General features: G+C 34.6%; 2 protein-coding genes across 3 annotated transcripts; both read left to right on the top strand.

The window, feature by feature from the left end:
- Window positions 1-1,144: 1,144 nt before the first annotated feature.
- Window positions 1,145-9,825, top strand: LOC105777185 (aminodeoxychorismate synthase, chloroplastic). 2 transcript variants are annotated; one of them, XM_012600295.2, is made up of 14 exons: window positions 1,145-1,406; window positions 2,345-2,724; window positions 3,318-3,449; window positions 3,742-3,809; window positions 4,165-4,229; window positions 4,393-4,459; window positions 4,693-4,965; window positions 5,064-5,190; window positions 5,597-5,922; window positions 6,493-6,572; window positions 6,780-6,879; window positions 7,393-7,475; window positions 7,722-8,339; window positions 9,089-9,825. In XM_012600295.2, the coding sequence occupies exons 2-14, from the start codon at window positions 2,397-2,399 to the stop codon at window positions 9,564-9,566; spliced, it is 2,745 nt and encodes a 914-aa protein (XP_012455749.1). In that variant the 5' UTR covers window positions 1,145-1,406; window positions 2,345-2,396; the 3' UTR covers window positions 9,567-9,825. The 2 variants fall into 2 exon arrangements, with proteins under 2 accessions (XP_012455749.1, XP_012455747.1); XM_012600293.2 differs by having other exon boundaries at window positions 2,342-2,724.
- Window positions 9,826-10,202: 377 nt separating this feature from the next.
- LOC105776724 (chorismate synthase, chloroplastic) lies at window positions 10,203-16,162 on the top strand. The gene is made up of 13 exons (XM_012599587.2): window positions 10,203-10,481; window positions 11,728-11,878; window positions 12,133-12,209; window positions 12,333-12,391; window positions 12,835-12,918; window positions 13,024-13,116; window positions 13,504-13,584; window positions 13,801-13,932; window positions 14,087-14,189; window positions 14,338-14,432; window positions 14,787-14,852; window positions 15,450-15,534; window positions 15,789-16,162. Exons 1-13 carry the CDS (start codon window positions 10,349-10,351, stop codon window positions 15,920-15,922), a joined length of 1,293 nt encoding a protein of 430 aa, XP_012455041.1. The 5' UTR covers window positions 10,203-10,348; the 3' UTR covers window positions 15,923-16,162.
- The last annotated feature ends 204 nt before the right edge of the window (window positions 16,163-16,366 follow it).

Here is a 16,366-nt window from a genome sequence, read left to right as displayed (position 1 = left end):
CTTTTAAAAAAACCTTAAACTAGTATTTTCATTGCAATAAGTAATATAGTAATAATGTAAGATTTGAAAATAAAAATAACACATAGATAATATTAAAATTGAAATGTATAATAATATTAAAAATAAAGTTTTAATTGACATGATAAAGAAAATATTTCATAAATGATGGTGTGGTAAGTTGAAATTTTAACATGTAACTTTTTTATTTAAAAAATTTGTAACTTTTTTATTGATTTTTATACGGAAAAGAAGAAACTATCCTCATAATAATATATGTTATTTTAGTAATTTCATTGATGAGTTGATGTTAAGTTAATTTGTGAATTAATTTAGTCGCACATTTAAATAATAATAATATAGATTTTTTTTAATTCATTCTATGAATGAGACCATATAATTTAGGGTTCCAAGATAAATTCTTGGTGGCCGATGTTGTTTCAGTAACGACAATCACCATCATCTGTCCATCACAACTTGTGAAGATAACAAAGATACTCATAAAATAAATTTACAAATTGAAAAGAAAGAACACATAGAGTGAATGAAAAGAAAAGATATAGAGAGAGTTAGTGGGAGTGAATGGGAAAAAAACAGATAAAGAAGACACATTTTGACTTAGTGGAAGCCATCAGTTCGAGCTTGATTATTCCTAAACCTAATGTGAGTTTTTCTATTCTGCTTTGCCCCCGCCTTGATAGAATAAGAATGGATAAGAGGCTCGTGGGATTGATGTGAGGGGTTGGGATGGCTATATTTTTAGGAGCAAACTCCAGGCGAATATGAAGCACATAGATGTAAATTATGCCTTAAAATGAAAGACAATTTTGAAATGGCTTTATTTACGAATGAAAAAGTTATAAATGAGCAGTAATCAACTCGAAGATTAACATGTTGCTAAACAAAAATGTAAGAGAAAAAGCAAACGGCTTAAAAAAATAAAAAAAATTAGAGTTCTTTATTTAAATTATTGTTACAAATCAAGTGAACACCTACGAATGGATTAGAAAGCTTTTGTATTTAAAAAGTAATAAATATATGTATGTCGGGGCAATTCCTTGGGACTTGAAAGGTGGTAAGATTTTCTTATATTTTTTTCTATTTTCCTCCCCAAATTTTTTATTATTGACGACCATAAATTTGTCCCAAAATTTTATCAAATAAAGGAAAAATTTTTTTCCCAAAATCAAGTGGGGTCGAATGGCCAACTAAATTCTGGAATCTGGATCCACTTCTCTTTGCCTTTTGCTTTTCTGTGTTTTTCAGCCCGTGTTAGGCGCCTCCTTCTCCACCAGCTTCAAATCCTTTTTGTTTCTATCCTCTCATTCCACCTCCAGTTTTTCACCAATATACAAAACACCCTCTGCAAAAGCATCAAACTTTATGTTCTCACAATCTTTAAGGATTTGGTATCTTTCACCTTCTCTTATGTTCCTGTCTTTTGGGTTTTATTCCTTTTTTAATTGTTTCTTTCTTTATGTGTAAGATCTGCTTATCAACTTTATTATTATTATTTTGTATTTGTTTTTATTAATGTTTCTTATATGTCGTTTTAATAGTTCAATACAGAATGGATTTTTGTTTCTTCTGAATACTTGAGTTTTTGACACCCCTTGCTATTGCATATATGTTAGATTGTTACTTCAATTGGATTTTTTTTTTTTGGCTTTATTACAAAAGGTTCTCTTTTCCTTTCCAGTTCGTTTGAAGAGGGTACTTTTTTTATGGTTGCGTTGGACCTTTGTAGTATGATTTGTGTTACACTTGTGTGCTTTTATATTTGTCTCCTAATGAAAGGTCATTGTTTGTGCAATTTCATAACTTTTAGCAACCAGATTTGCCTTTTCAATTAGTGGTCACTTTATTCACTTTCTTCCAAAGATGCTGAAGGTTTTATTATGTAGGATTAGGCTATTGTTCTCATTTGAAATGAATGAAAATCATTTTATCTTATTATCTACTTCATCTGTTTAATTACATCTTATGATCTTTTATATTCAAATCTGTTGGTAAAAAGTAGCATTAGTTTAATTACACATTGTGCATACATTTATATTTTAATATGTGTTTACTTGATGCATACAAGGTTGCCTCTTTCAATGGCTATAGCTATATTGCATAATAGGTTAGCCTCAAAGGCATCTGTAGGTAGAAATTCTCCTTTTGCATGAAGGGGGAAAAATTGGCTTCTAACGTAAATTCGTTCACTTTAAGCATGACCTAAGTAATCTCCTTATGGAACTGTAGATGGTGGCAAGAGTACTGTCACATTGCGTAGTATAGTCATTGTGGTTTGGAAAAGTATTTTATAAAAAAAATCTAATGAGAGGAACTTTTTCTGCAGAAGGTAAGGGGAGTTTTCGTCTACATTTTACCGAACTTCCCTTTTGAGGCAAAAAATGGGCTTCACTTTATGTTCTTCTTCTGAACTCTCATATCCAAGTTTAGAGGGTTTGAGGAATGCACAGGCAAATCCAGTGGCATCTAAATCTTTCACAAGGGCTGGTGGTTACATAAAAAAGCATTATTTTCTATCATCGTATTCTGATGCTAGAAAATTGGTGATATCAAGCCATCTATTTCCTGGCCATTTAGAGGGATCATTCATGGGAAAGAAACGGCAAGTGGAGCCGAGAAAGAAGCTGGAATTTGTGAGGACATTGTTGATTGATAACTATGATAGTTACACATACAACATTTATCAGGAGCTAAGTGTAATTAATGGCGGTGAGTTCTCTCTCTCCATCTCCTTCCTACTTGTGTATGCCTTTGCGTGTGCATATATTTATAGCAATTACTTATGATATTTCTTACTTAAATTCTTTTCAAATAGATTGGTTGCATTTATGATAACTTTAAATTTAAATACATAAGGATATGTAGTATTGAATTCTATGGAAATATGTTTCTGTTTTGACAGCAAGAAACCTATGGAGTTCTCCTTATGAACCCTAGTGAGGTATACATAACAGTTATGTGATCAAGATGTGTTCGGGCATATGATACATTGTTTAGTCTCCATTTCGAGATTTCAAAACATTGATTTCATACTCCAAAACAAATGGTGGATCTGGTCATTATGATCTAAAATGGTTTTCGAATGTTCATTGATGTATTAAGTTACAACTTCATCTGAATTCTCAATTTCTTTTATGCTACTTCTTCATTTGGGTAAAGAGTTCCCCCTATAACTTGAAAGCTTTTCTATTAGTTTTCTGCACTTTGCATGGTGGAATAAATTCTTGTTACTAAAGAAGAACTAAATATTAACTTGGTGGAAGTTGTCTGACATCTTTCCTTATGGTCTGTAATTTTGTCAGTGCCACCCGTAGTTGTGCGAAATGATGAGTTGACATGGAAAGACATTTGCTGCCTCTTGTATGAGGACGGTGCTTTCGATAATATTGTTATATCGCCTGGACCTGGTTCTCCAACTTGCCCTGCAGATATAGGTAAGACTGTTAGAAGTAGGATTCAACTTACATGGCGGGTTGAAGGAATAGAGAATCAGGGCTTTGAGTTATTACGATCAGTAGTAGTTTAAATTGTGATATACTTCTATATGGGCCTTCTCACCCAAATCCTATGCTTTTTGAAGTAATATAATGCAGTCAAATAGTTTTTGACTTAAATCAGCGTATTTGATATTACCTCCTCAATCCAAAAGAGTGGTGTTGAAGAATGCAATCTATTTGGGGTTCTCAGATTATGACCATGTCTAATAAACCATGTTGAAATTTACAGGAGTGTGTCGTCAGCTTCTGTTAGAGTGCTGGGATATCCCTATTTTGGGTGTTTGCCTTGGCCATCAGGTATTTCCTTTTCATGCTTTTATTACCATTTTAATGAGAAAATGTTATAGCTTCTTCACTACAATGTTATGCTTGAATTTTCCATCTTATGTCATCATTTCAGTTCAGTTATTCAATCTTAATGGGCTTAAAATTGAGCTGCCTCATGATTTTATTTTCATTATACAATCTGTGTTTTGCAATTTTCTTTGCTGGACTTCAAAGTTTTTGGTCAACATGCTGTTTTATGTTGAAAAACATCTATGAGGATTCTATTTGCACTATTAAGTTCTAGGTGTCCGGATCGGGTTCCACTCTTTCACACTCTTTTATTGGGAACTGTTTGCCCATATTTAATTGAAAGTTGATCTGGCAGGCTCTAGGTTATGCACATGGTGCTCAAATTATCCATGCATCTGAGCCAATCCATGGACGCTTGAGGTATCGTGATATATTATTACAAGTTTTTTATTTTCTTGATGTTCAGATGATAAACCAATCTCATTATTTCAAATGGTAGTATCTTTACAAGTCTGAAATGATGGATTTCAAATTATTTTGTTCTTCTTTTCCTTTGCATTTATTTGTTCCTTGTTGTCTACAGTGAAATTGAGCACAACGGCTGCAATCTATTTGCTAATATACCGTCTGGCAGAAATTCAAGGTTCAAGGTTAGCCTTCTCTTATATTGAGCTTGAATGTGAAAACAATGGTCTCCCCATTTCTGTAAAAGCTCCTTTGTATGTTTCTGCATAGTTATGTGGTATCATTTGTTGTTTTGGCATCTCTTTTGATGGGATAAACATGTGGAGGACTATAGTTGTGTTAACTGCTGTCATATTAAACAGTCACTATGATGCAGTGATTGTGTCATTTTGAGCCTGTTGGTTGTTCTTTTTTACAGGTTGTTCGATATCATTCACTTGTTATAGATGCAGAATCTCTCCCAGAAGAGCTCATACCAATAGCTTGGACTGCTTCAGATGACACACTTTCTTTCCTTGAGACCCAGAAGTTTGATGCCATCCCTGATGCTTATGAGAGTGAAAGACAGAAAGCAAACTTTGACTCTTTTTCAGCAAAAAATGGAAGTTACTGGGGTCATGTTAACGGAACAAAAAGTAGAAAAGTTGTAATGGGCATTAGGCATGCTACTTGGCCTCATTATGGCGTGCAGGTAAGCTCCAAGATTATCTCGTTTTAAACTTCGCTTCTATATTTCCCTTTATCTGTATTTCTTTAGCCATTCTCTTGACTTTTATAATTTTACTTCAGTTTCATCCCGAAAGTGTTGCTACAACTTACGGGAGACAGATATTCAAGAACTTCAGAGAAATAACCAAGGATTATTGGTTACAAATGAGTTCGTCATTCTGCAGTGACAGAAATATCCATTACACTGGTAAAATGAAACTCCTTTAGAAATATAACTTTTGTACTACTTGTGTTGTTGACTTGCTTTCTATCCTTAATTGAAAAAAAAAAAACTTTCTATCCCACACTCCCTTTCTCTTGTCAACCATAGAGGTATGGGAGATATTCTATTTTGGCTGTTCAGATTTCATTAAAATAATAACTTGGATTATAATCTGTATGATATTAAACATGGTGTTCTCATGGGGTAAAAGGTGGTTTAGTATAGCTGAAAATGATTTGACCTGCCTCTTTCCGTTTGTCTGAATACTTTTTAGACAATTTGAAATTACATATTGTTATTTGACCGCGACCTCTGCTTTAGCTGCTGCTTTTTATCTTCTGCTTTGCCTAGGGAGATGCATATGCTTCTCTGAGCAGTAAACTTGTTTTAGCGTCCATGCAGGTACCCCATGCTACTGGACTTTTTGGAGCTGTTCATAGAGGGAGGCAATCAGTAAAAAAGGCAGATTTCCGAGTTAATGGAGAAGCTTGTAGCAGTGGGCAATTTATGCGAGGTGCAAATCAGCGAAATTTAGGATTTCTTGATATGGTAAATATTTTGCCTCCGAGCTTAGGTGCTAAATTTCTAAGGTTGAAATGGAGGAAGTTTGGTCACTTGGCAAGTGAAGTCGGTGGAGCAAGAAACATATTTACTGAACTTTTTGGGAAAAATAAGGCTGAAAACACTTTTTGGTTGGACAGTTCATCAACAGAGAAGGTTGGTTTATTGCTTAGTGAAATCCCTTGCATATGGAACATTGCAATTTTCAATCATTTATTCATTTTATTTATATGTTTTAGTTATTTTGATCCTGCTATTTATATGGAATTTTCTTTCTAGTGCATTTATTTGACATAGAGTTGTAATGCAACGTGTGTTTAACTATGTAAACCGTATGTGTGAATTAGCAAGCTGTGGAGTTCATCATTGACATTTATGATTTGCTGTTGAAATCTAGACCAAATTAATGTTTTGGCTATTCATGTGGCGCTTGACCAAGATGGAACTTCTGGTTGACATAAAAGAATGCATAAAACTTATTCTACTGCATAATGTTCTAAGATTAATGTCATAGATTCTTTTCAATCATAGTCAAAATTTTTAGTAAGAATGCATTATGAATTGTTGGATCTAAGTTTCAATTATCATTTGCATAAGCAAAAGGCTTAGTAGTCTGTTTAGAAGCAACTAGCCTGAAGCCAATGTGTTCCATGGTCCTTATATAGGGATATTTATTGTGATGGATATCTTCTTTCAGTGATCCTAATTTTTCCCTGTGTCATTCAGGGAAGAGCACGGTTTTCGTTCATGGGGGGTAAAGGTGGAGATCTTTGGAAGCAATTAACTTTCAGACTGTCTGAACAAAGGTTTGAACGTAATCTATTCCTGTTATCTCTCAATCGATATAGTCGAATTTTCTTTTTGTCTTCTTAAGTATTTTTGAGGTTCCAAATTAGGTGATTTTTCTTTATGCTTTTACCCTGGCCTATTTATGTGATTACTTGCTTGACGATCTATATTCATTAGTCGTTTTGAGTATCATATGGTAGTTAAACAGTTCATTCCTTTTGTAGTGATACAGCTGGTGAACGTGGTCATTTATTGATTGAAGATACCAAAGGCTTTACTTGTAGCAAAATTCTGGAAGAAGGTTTTTTTGAATATTTGAACAAGGTATTTATGAATCTTGATGGATGTATTAGTCATTCCTAGTCAGCATATCAGATAACTTCGATAAAAGTTGTGAGAATATAATAGAAAATTTGAAGACACTATCTATGTTGCTCCAACTCTTCATTTTCTTAAGGTACCCATATAATACATTGTGTCCAACACCTATCTGGACATAGCTGTGGAAATATGACTCTCCTAGGACCCTCCAAATACATGGATAAACTTAGAAAGATCTGAACATACCTGTGTCAGAATTCATCCCATAGTATTTTGGTTATCAAATAGACTTCATGTTAGCTTTAGGTTTGGATGCTTCGAGTGTATATCATATCTCTCCGGGTGACTGTACAAACTTGTTTATGAAAAATAAAAATACTCTGTCCAAGCCTATAATAGTATTGTGTTGATTGTGTATCTTCCAATCATACTGAAAATGATGTTTGGTTTTCATGCTAATTTATATGATTAAACAGTTTGAATTTATGGTAACTCTCATTTCTATTCATGTAACAGGAGCTTCTGTCACTGTGTCACGAGGAAAAAGATTATGAAGGCCTGCCATTTGACTTCTACGGTGGATTTATCGGTTATATAGGGTATATTGTTTGTACAAATGTTGATTTCTTTCGTTCTTTCTGCTTCTGAAACGAAAATAAAAGGATCTGTGAGCTTGATAGAATCGTATTTTATCTCTAGCTGTAATTTTATTGGATTTCCCCTGTGTATCCACTTCCTTGTTCCAACACAACCAACAGTTCATTGACTCTCGGTGGATTGGAAACCATGTTATCATGCTGTAATATGAATTTTTCTCGCTTTACATGAATTTGCTCCTATTGCAGGTATAATCTTAAAGTAGAATGTGGCGCAGCATCTAATGCTCACAAATCCACAACTCCAGATGCTTGCTTTTTCTTTGCCGATAACCTTGTAGTTATTGATCATCATACCAATGATGTTTATGTATTGTCCTTACAAGAAGGAAATACAACTAAGACCCAATGGCTGGATGATACCGAAAAGAAGCTTGTCAGCTTGAAAGGTTCAGCAACAAGACAATTACATGAGCGGATTTCAAAACCTGTGGCAAACTCTCCACATGAAGCAGGTTTTCTTTCTGAGAAATCCCAAAAGCAATACGTGAGTGATGTTGAGAAATGTCTGGAGTACATTAAAGATGGAGAAAGCTATGAGCTCTGCCTCACAACTCAGTTTAGAAAATTCATTGGGGAAGTAGATCCTTTGAGACTTTATCTTCATCTTAGAGAGAAAAATCCAGCTCCCTATGCTTCATGGCTAAATTTTTCAAAGGAAAATTTATGCATATGCTCTTCTTCTCCTGAGAGGTTCTTGCGACTAGATAGAAATGGTATACTTGAAGCCAAGCCAATTAAGGGAACCATTGCTCGTGGTACAACACCGGAGGAAGATGAACGGCTCAAGTTACAATTGCAGTATAGGTAATTTGATCTATTCTAGCTACACCAAAGTTATTGTTGGGTTTTTTTTTTTTCCTGATTTTGCTCAATACCTTTTAGTTGAAAAATGATATTTTAATTAAACAGTCAAAAGAAAAAGGAATCCATGGTCAAGAGGAGGTATGCTTGCAATTATTTCTTATGTAGAAGAAACGAGTCTCAATATTGTTGTACTTAAGGGTACTGATGGATTCTCTGATGGTGTGGGACTTGTGGCCTATCATCTGAAATTGGTTTAGTGAAAAATTGTACAATGGCCTCTTATATTACATACTACTCGTGCTTATCAGTGTTATGGTTATTGCCTTGTTCATATAGAAAAAGTATAAGGTGGAAATGTATCATAGAAAGGTGAATAATTGAAAACCTTCCCTGAAAGAACCTTGCATCCTGTATTGCTTTATGTAATTGCAGGTGATAGAAAGGATTGACCCTAGTCGATATGCAATTTTCATTGATGCATTTATGTTTGAAGGAAATCTTTTGGATTGGAGAGTAACATTGCAATTTGAAGTTTTATATTCACATTGGAGTCCTTGTAGCGTATTTATTAGTATGCATTTGGTTAATCATATCTGTTAAAATCAATTATCTGAAGTTATATATTCACCGGATTCTGACCTGTTAAACTAAAATTGAGAGCATGATGGATTAAACCTTAATTTTTTTCCATGTTATACTTAATTTCATTCGAGGTGTAACTAGTTCTCTCTCTCTCTCTCTCTGTGCAGTGAAAAGGATCAGGCTGAAAATTTAATGATTGTCGATCTTCTGAGGAATGACCTTGGTCGTGTCTGTGAACCGGGCACCGTTCATGTGCCACATCTCATGGAGGTGGAATCTTACGCAACTGTTCATACTATGGTGAGTACAATCCGGGGGAAAAAGCAGTCAAATGTTAGCGCTGTTGAGTGCGTTAAGGCAGCATTTCCTGGCGGTTCAATGACGGGAGCCCCGAAGTTGAGATCAATGGAACTTTTAGATTCCATCGAGAGCTGCTCCCGGGGTATATACTCGGGCTCCATTGGATTCTTTTCCTATAATCAGACATTTGATCTTAATATTGTGATAAGAACAGTTGTCATACATGAAAATGAAGCAACTATAGGTGCAGGAGGGGCCATCGTTGCCCTATCGGATCCGGAAAAGGAGTACGAGGAAATGGTACTTAAAACGCGTGCTCCGGCCAATGCTGTGATGGAATTTTAATCGCAGTTATTTGTCAGCTGAATCAAATACGAACATTCTTTGCCATTAATTTTTGCTGTGTTGAATTATTGTCACAGGAAAATACGCCATAATCTGCAGAAAATGCGGCAATACAATGTTAGTTTAGCTTACCATGTTATCCCTCATTTATTTCTGCCAAAAATCAAACAAAAAGCTATTTGGTTCAAACAATGTTCTGAACTTCTGTACTATAAATTGATTGGAAATAGAAATTTATGAGTTTATAATTTTTTATATATTTCACTTCGTGTTCAATATGATTTTTTTTCCACGTCAAACAAACAATTTTTGTTTTTACTCAAATGTTTGACATGAAAAATAAAATATAATGGTTCAGTTCAGTTTTTCTGTTTTATGATATCAGTCTTTATAATATTTATAGACTATCAATTTTATAAAAATAAAAATTTCACGTTAAAATAAATTTTATTTTTGATAGTATCCATAGATTCTTCCACGATTCAATATAATCAAACTCACCTCTTTCAATGTTCTTAAATCCATCAAAATATGAATTTTTTCTCTAATCATATTAAAATTATATTTTTATTTAAACTAAAAAAGACCCTAAAGGTTAGGTGAACGTGTTAGTTCAAAATAAATAACCCTCCAAGAGTCACAAAATCCAACAACCCAAACTCACCAACCCTCCATTCTCAAAATCCTCCTCCTACCAAATCTTACATTTTTATTAGCTCAATCTCTTCTTCATCTCTTTCAAGCTCTACCCACTTTTTGTTTTCTAAGTTTTCAAAGCTTTCATGGCTTCTTCCATTACATCCAAGCCTTTCCTTGGAGCTACTAAACCCAATTCTTCTCTTTCTCCTGATCTTCAAAGACTTTCTTTTTCCTCTCTTCGCATCTCAATCAAACCAAGAACCCACAAAAAGCTTCGTAAGTTTTGTTATTTGAGCTTCAAATTTTAATTGGGGTTTCTGCATTTTTCTTTAAAGAAACTTTTTTGTTTTTAACTTTGATTCTCAATGTGGATATTGGGTTTTGTAGTTGTCGCTGTTGGAATTAGCTGTTTATTGATATATGAGAATGGGAAGCAAATTTTAGTTTTTTTTGCAGGATTACTACTTTCTAGGGGATTAGGTAGTTATTAACTTCAAATTTGTGTGTTTTGTTGTAATTTGTATGTATTTTATGCCTAAATTGTAGTACATTACGGTTTGAGCGATCACTGATAAAACTTTGCCATCAGGTTAATACAGTGTTAGGTGTTATTTTATGCTTTTTGTATAGAACCCTTATTGTCGTCATGCTAAAAACACATTTGAGGATGTCTTTGGTGTCGCAGTGATGTACTTTTATTATGATTAATAGTCACGACTCTCAAGTGTTGACTTAATCGATATTTGTGTCAGCATTGAAATCTGTTTATGCATGGCGAAAGTTTGATATTAGATTCAGATGTTTATAGCAGCTATAGGTGTTGTTATGTTCATGTTTTGACCAGGGAGTGAATTTTGTGATCAGCATACACAATAGGCTGAGAGACATGCACTAATCTATAGTGTTACATGCTAGTTTACTTGATTTGATTAGAGTTTTTATCATTAAGATTGATGGTAACATATTTCCACTAGGCTGAGACATCTTGGGGTGTCTGTAAATTACATTGAAATGCTATTTTTGTTTGATCATAAGTATGTTAGACTCTGGTGTGAGTGTCGGGTTGGGTATTTGTCCGACATGGGAATGCACTTCATTCCCATGTTTGACTATGTATCGGACATAAGTACTCTAGGGAAAAATAAAGAGTCCTGGTACTATATCATAACTATAAGACTCTCTTACCTGTGTAATTATGTTCTATTACATGTGGGATTCTTCTGTGCTTGCATCAACTTTTTGTGAATCATTGGAGTTACCAGGAATTCTACCAATGAAATTACTATGTTGAGGATGTAGTTTCTGGATGTGCTAATGAAACTTAAATTGTATGTTTGTTAGAGATTAAACACTGTTAGTGTATCTTTGCTGCACCTGTAATATTCTTAGAAATTAAACACTGTTAGTGTATCTTTGCTGCACCTGTAATATTCTTAGAAATAGTTTCTCCAAAATAATACCCCCACCCAACCCACTCCCTCAGTTGAGCTTCTAAAGTCTGACAAACTGTACTGCCTAACAGAGATACAAGCAGCTGGGAGCACATTTGGAAATTATTTCCGTGTTACAACTTTTGGAGAATCTCATGGAGGTGGTGTTGGTTGTATAGTTGATGGATGTCCTCCTAGGATTCCTCTCTCAGAAGCTGATTTGCAAGGTGATCTTGATCGAAGGTACTTGATTTTGAGAACTTAGTGTTATCTCATTCATTCTTTTGCTTGCCTTTAGAGAAGGTTTGTGCATCCTAGTGGTAGTACTGTGTGATCCATGTTCATTGCACATTGATCTAGTGGTAGTGCTTGTGAACAGGATTGGCCTATTAACGATAGAACACTGTACTATAACTTACTTTTAATCATATAATTTCTCATGTCTTTGATGCAAGTTTCTTTGTTCTTTTGGATTAATAGTCAACATATTTCTGCAGGAGGCCAGGTCAGAGCCGAATTACCACCCCAAGGAAAGAGACAGACACATGCCGAATATATTCTGGAGTTTCTGAAGGTTAAAATGTTCCTTTCCCCTGGATCTTCCAAATTTCTAGTGTTATCTTCAGCCATCATTGTTGTTGTTTCATAACACTGTTCATATTTTGTGTTTAAATAAACTTTTCATGAAAAACTGCAGGAGTGACTACTGGAACACCAATCCATGTACTTGTACCAAATACTGATCAGAGAGGACATGTGAGTATTATATGTTATTGGGTCTATAATGGGAAAACTAATATGAGGTTGAACAATCGTTTGGTTGGTCTTTTGATTTCTGGCATAGGGTTCAAAATGGGTGCAATCTATTTTGAATCACCATTTGGAACTAATCTATTTAAAACCCTTCAAGGCTCAGTTTGTAATTCTAGAGGTGATATTACTAGACAGGGAATGAGTGCTCATCAATGAATCAAATGATGCACAGCTATATAAATAGTGTAGTTAGATAATGTGAAAATATGTACTACTTTGGAGTACAATCTAGTGAATCCCCTTTCAGCTAAGAATCATGAGTTTAATATGTCAGAAATTTCGAGGAAAGCATACATATAATATGACAAACATTTGCTCAATTTTGGCTTCATTCTTTATTCTTATGGGACTAGAAGGATTCATTGATGATGCCATTCTACTTTCAGGATTACAAGGAAATGTCAATAGCTTATAGGCCATCTCATGCTGATGCCACTTATGACATGAAATATGGTGTCAGGGCAGTGCAGGTAATGCCCTTTGTTATCAACCCAATATTTCAATTTCTTCCATCATTTTCTAAGAGAAGCAGAGTTGTTTGGACGCAATCATCTGAATTGGACTTGTAATTGAAGGGTGGTGGTAGATCATCGGCCAGAGAAACCATTGGAAGAGTTGCCTCTGGAGCTATTGCTAAGAAAATTCTCAAGCTGTTTTCAGGAACTGAGGTATGTCTTAAGCTGGTCAGATTGAACTTTTTATCCTTTAATCTTGTTTTATATGGTTGTAGTTCACTATTCTTTTCTCTGAAGTTATGATAATATTTGTACTTGGTAGTAATTAGGCATTTGGTTCATTTGTTTGGGCTTCAAAACAATTAATCTACTATTTTACTAACAAACAAAAAAATGATTAACTGTTATCCTGACATGATGTGTTTCTCATTGAAAACATCTGTCTTGTGTTGAATGGATGTTTACATTCAGTACAACATAGTGTTAAGTCTTTAACTATGTTTCAAACTTCAATGGATAGGGGCGTGGATTCTAGTTCTCATATTAAATTGTATGTCTTTAATTTTTGGGTTTCTTCTTAATGTCTATCTTGTCTTTCAGGTTCTTGCCTATGTCTCTCAAGTTCACCAGGTTGTTCTTCCAGATGGCTCAGTTGACCATGACACTGTAACTCTTGATCAGGTTTAAACCCTTCTCAGTTATTTAAGACTTGACCTAAAACAAGTTGTTGTTGGTTACTAGAGACTTTTTCTCAATTTCTAAAATGTATTTATCTTGAGATATATTACGCATTTTGGTCAACTTTCGCTCACAATTTGTCTAGATTGTGGACTTCCTTCCATTTCAGATCAATTTATTGTAGCCATTATCTAACTATTTTCAACTACATGTTGTCAGATAGAGAGCAATATTGTGAGGTGCCCAAATCCTGATTACGCTGAGAAAATGATTGCTGCTATTGATGCTGTGCGGACAAGAGGAAATTCTATTGGCGGAGTTGTCACATGCATAGTGAGGAATGCTCCACGTGTATGTACATTCTCTGTCTCTCTCATACGCACATGTTTAGACTGAAAATTTAGGTAGCCCTTGATCTTAAAATGATGGAAATGCTTTAGTTGTACCATCCAAATTCTCCTGGAAGTTTTCTACAGAACTGAAAATCTATATTCTTGCATGTCAGGGGCTTGGTTCACCAGTTTTTGATAAGCTTGAAGCGGAGCTTGCTAAGGCTGTAATGTCACTACCTGCAACCAAAGGCTTTGAATTTGGGAGTGGATTTGCAGGTTAAGAAATTTTTGTACTTTCGTGGTACTACTGTTCATTTATCTAAATCTTTTTTTAATTGAGTTGGTAAATGGTCTGTGTGGTAATTTTTCAGCTTAGTTGCATTGTAAGTTTGTTCTAAATGCTGTCCAATAAAACCCCTTGCAGGTACTTTGTTGACCGGTAGTGAACATAATGATGAGTTCTATACTGATGAACATGGAAGAATAAGGACAAGAACAAATCGCTCCGGTGGGATACAGGTGTTTATTTGATTTGTTGTCTTTGTTGATTTGACTCTCAGTAGTTGCCCACGTCCAACACCAATGTCCAACACATATCTGGACATGGTATGGGGATATGACCTATTGAATACATGGAAAAGCATTGAGAAAAATTAAGATATTCATGTTGGACACATACTCCTGTCTTACACACACCATAGTCTGGGTGACTTAGTTGTTATCTCTGCCTGTCTTGATAGCAATACTCTATTGGTGTGCCGATAACCAACGCAACAAATACAAACTGATTTGTTTTTATTCTCCAACTTCTTAATTCTTGGCTAAATTCATTAGTTCTGACACAAATTATGTGATTGTAATGTTGACTTACAGGGTGGAATATCCAATGGGGAAATTATAAATATGAGAGTAGCTTTCAAGCCAACAGCTACAATTGGTGTAAGTTTAATTTTCTTTTCCTGCTTATTTGTTTCCTACATTGTATGACTAGTACGATTTGTGTTATAAATCTTTATATCATATAATTTGTTTTTATGGTCTAAACTCTGTTTGGATTTGTAAAGAGTGCGTTATGAACTTTCCAAGGTTGTCATAAAATAGTCTTGAAGTTTCTGCTGCTCTTTGTGTTAACTCTTAAGTGAACGGGGTTTATCTTTGGTGCTAGGATGTTTTTTTTTGAGAACTAGTAGTCTGGAGTCCATTTGCTGGCTTATTTATATAGCCTAGAGTTACCGTGTTATGTTTTCTGACTTCATTTTTCTTGAAGTAGTGGTATTTGATGATGATGTTTGATTTATATCTGAAAACAAAAAGAGAAAACTTAGAAAACTTTGGATATATCCATGTCAGATACATGCCTATAGTCATACCAGTGCCCGAGTTAAAATATAGCTGCTACCTATGTTTAAATTAATCACATTTTTGTGTTCAAATTAGGTAACAGTTGTCCTATTTTTGTTTTACAGCATTCTTTTCACAGTTTTTGGTTCTTAGTTCAGTTAAAAATTGGTGTGGCTTTTGTGATATTTTCTGCAGAAGAAACAGCACACAGTGACTCGAGAAAAAGAAGAGATAGAACTACTAGCCCGCGGTCGTCATGATCCTTGTGTTGTCCCTCGAGGTATTTCTTTGGATGATAGTTTTCCGTCCTTTACCTTCTTTCGTAGATTAGTATCAATACATTTTCCTTTTGCAACTGCCATTTTCGAAGGCAACTAATCCTTGAGAACTAGGACGAACATCTTACATCGATTGGAAAATCATGTTAAACCGTTTGATATTGTCCTTCATTTCCAAACAATATCTACAAATAGCTATGATTTTAATCTCAATTAGGATTTTAATGAATCTGTGGTGTTGATTTGGGTGATGCAGCGGTGCCGATGGTTGAAGCGATGGTAGCGTTGGTGCTTGTGGACCAATTAATGGCACAATATGCACAATGTAACCTTTTCCCTATCAATTCGGAGTTACAAGAACCGTTGAACTTGGAACCGGCAAATTTATAGACTTGAATGGTTGCAGAACCGGTAACATCGCCCCTTGCTTTCATCAACTAGAATTTTCTTAAATACTCCATTTTGCATGAGAATGTTGTGGTTTTAATGTTTTTGTCAACACCTAGTGGAAGAGTTTGTTGCCATTTCTTTGTAATAAAAATTCTATTATAAATATAGGAGATTGCTTTATTTCCACTTAGCTTGTAAACCAATAATAAATCAATGTTGAAGAATCATGAAATGTTTTCACTCGGGGGTGTTTTCTATTAGGCAGTGTCAAATGACACTATATTTTAAAGATTATAATTAATGTTTTTCGAGAATGTACAATGAAGGGCAATTAGTAGATATGGTAATACTAGACACCATAACATTATTAAAATAACACATAGCAACCGTAATGATAACAATGAGAAATAAAATGTTTTCTTAGATCATGATACAATTGTTTGT

The sequence above is a fragment of the Gossypium raimondii genome, chromosome 10 (genome assembly GCF_025698545.1).
Source record: "Gossypium raimondii isolate GPD5lz chromosome 10, ASM2569854v1, whole genome shotgun sequence".
Classification (NCBI taxonomy): domain Eukaryota; kingdom Viridiplantae; phylum Streptophyta; class Magnoliopsida; order Malvales; family Malvaceae; genus Gossypium; species Gossypium raimondii.
This window is presented reverse-complemented; position numbering and strand designations above follow the sequence as displayed.

Coding starts and splice junctions, on each gene's coding strand:
- LOC105776724 (XM_012599587.2), top strand. CDS start 10,349: ATGGCTTCTTCCATTACATCCAAGCCTTTCCTTGGAGCTACTAAACCC. Junction 13,117..13,503: donor AGCTGTTTTCAGGAACTGAG/GTATGTCTTAAG, acceptor CTTGTCTTTCAG/GTTCTTGCCTATGTCTCTCA. Junction 13,585..13,800: donor ACACTGTAACTCTTGATCAG/GTTTAAACCCTT, acceptor ACATGTTGTCAG/ATAGAGAGCAATATTGTGAG.
- LOC105777185 (XM_012600295.2), top strand. CDS start 2,397: ATGGGCTTCACTTTATGTTCTTCTTCTGAACTCTCATATCCAAGTTTA. Junction 4,230..4,392: donor CCAATCCATGGACGCTTGAG/GTATCGTGATAT, acceptor TGTTGTCTACAG/TGAAATTGAGCACAACGGCT. Junction 6,573..6,779: donor TTCAGACTGTCTGAACAAAG/GTTTGAACGTAA, acceptor TTCCTTTTGTAG/TGATACAGCTGGTGAACGTG.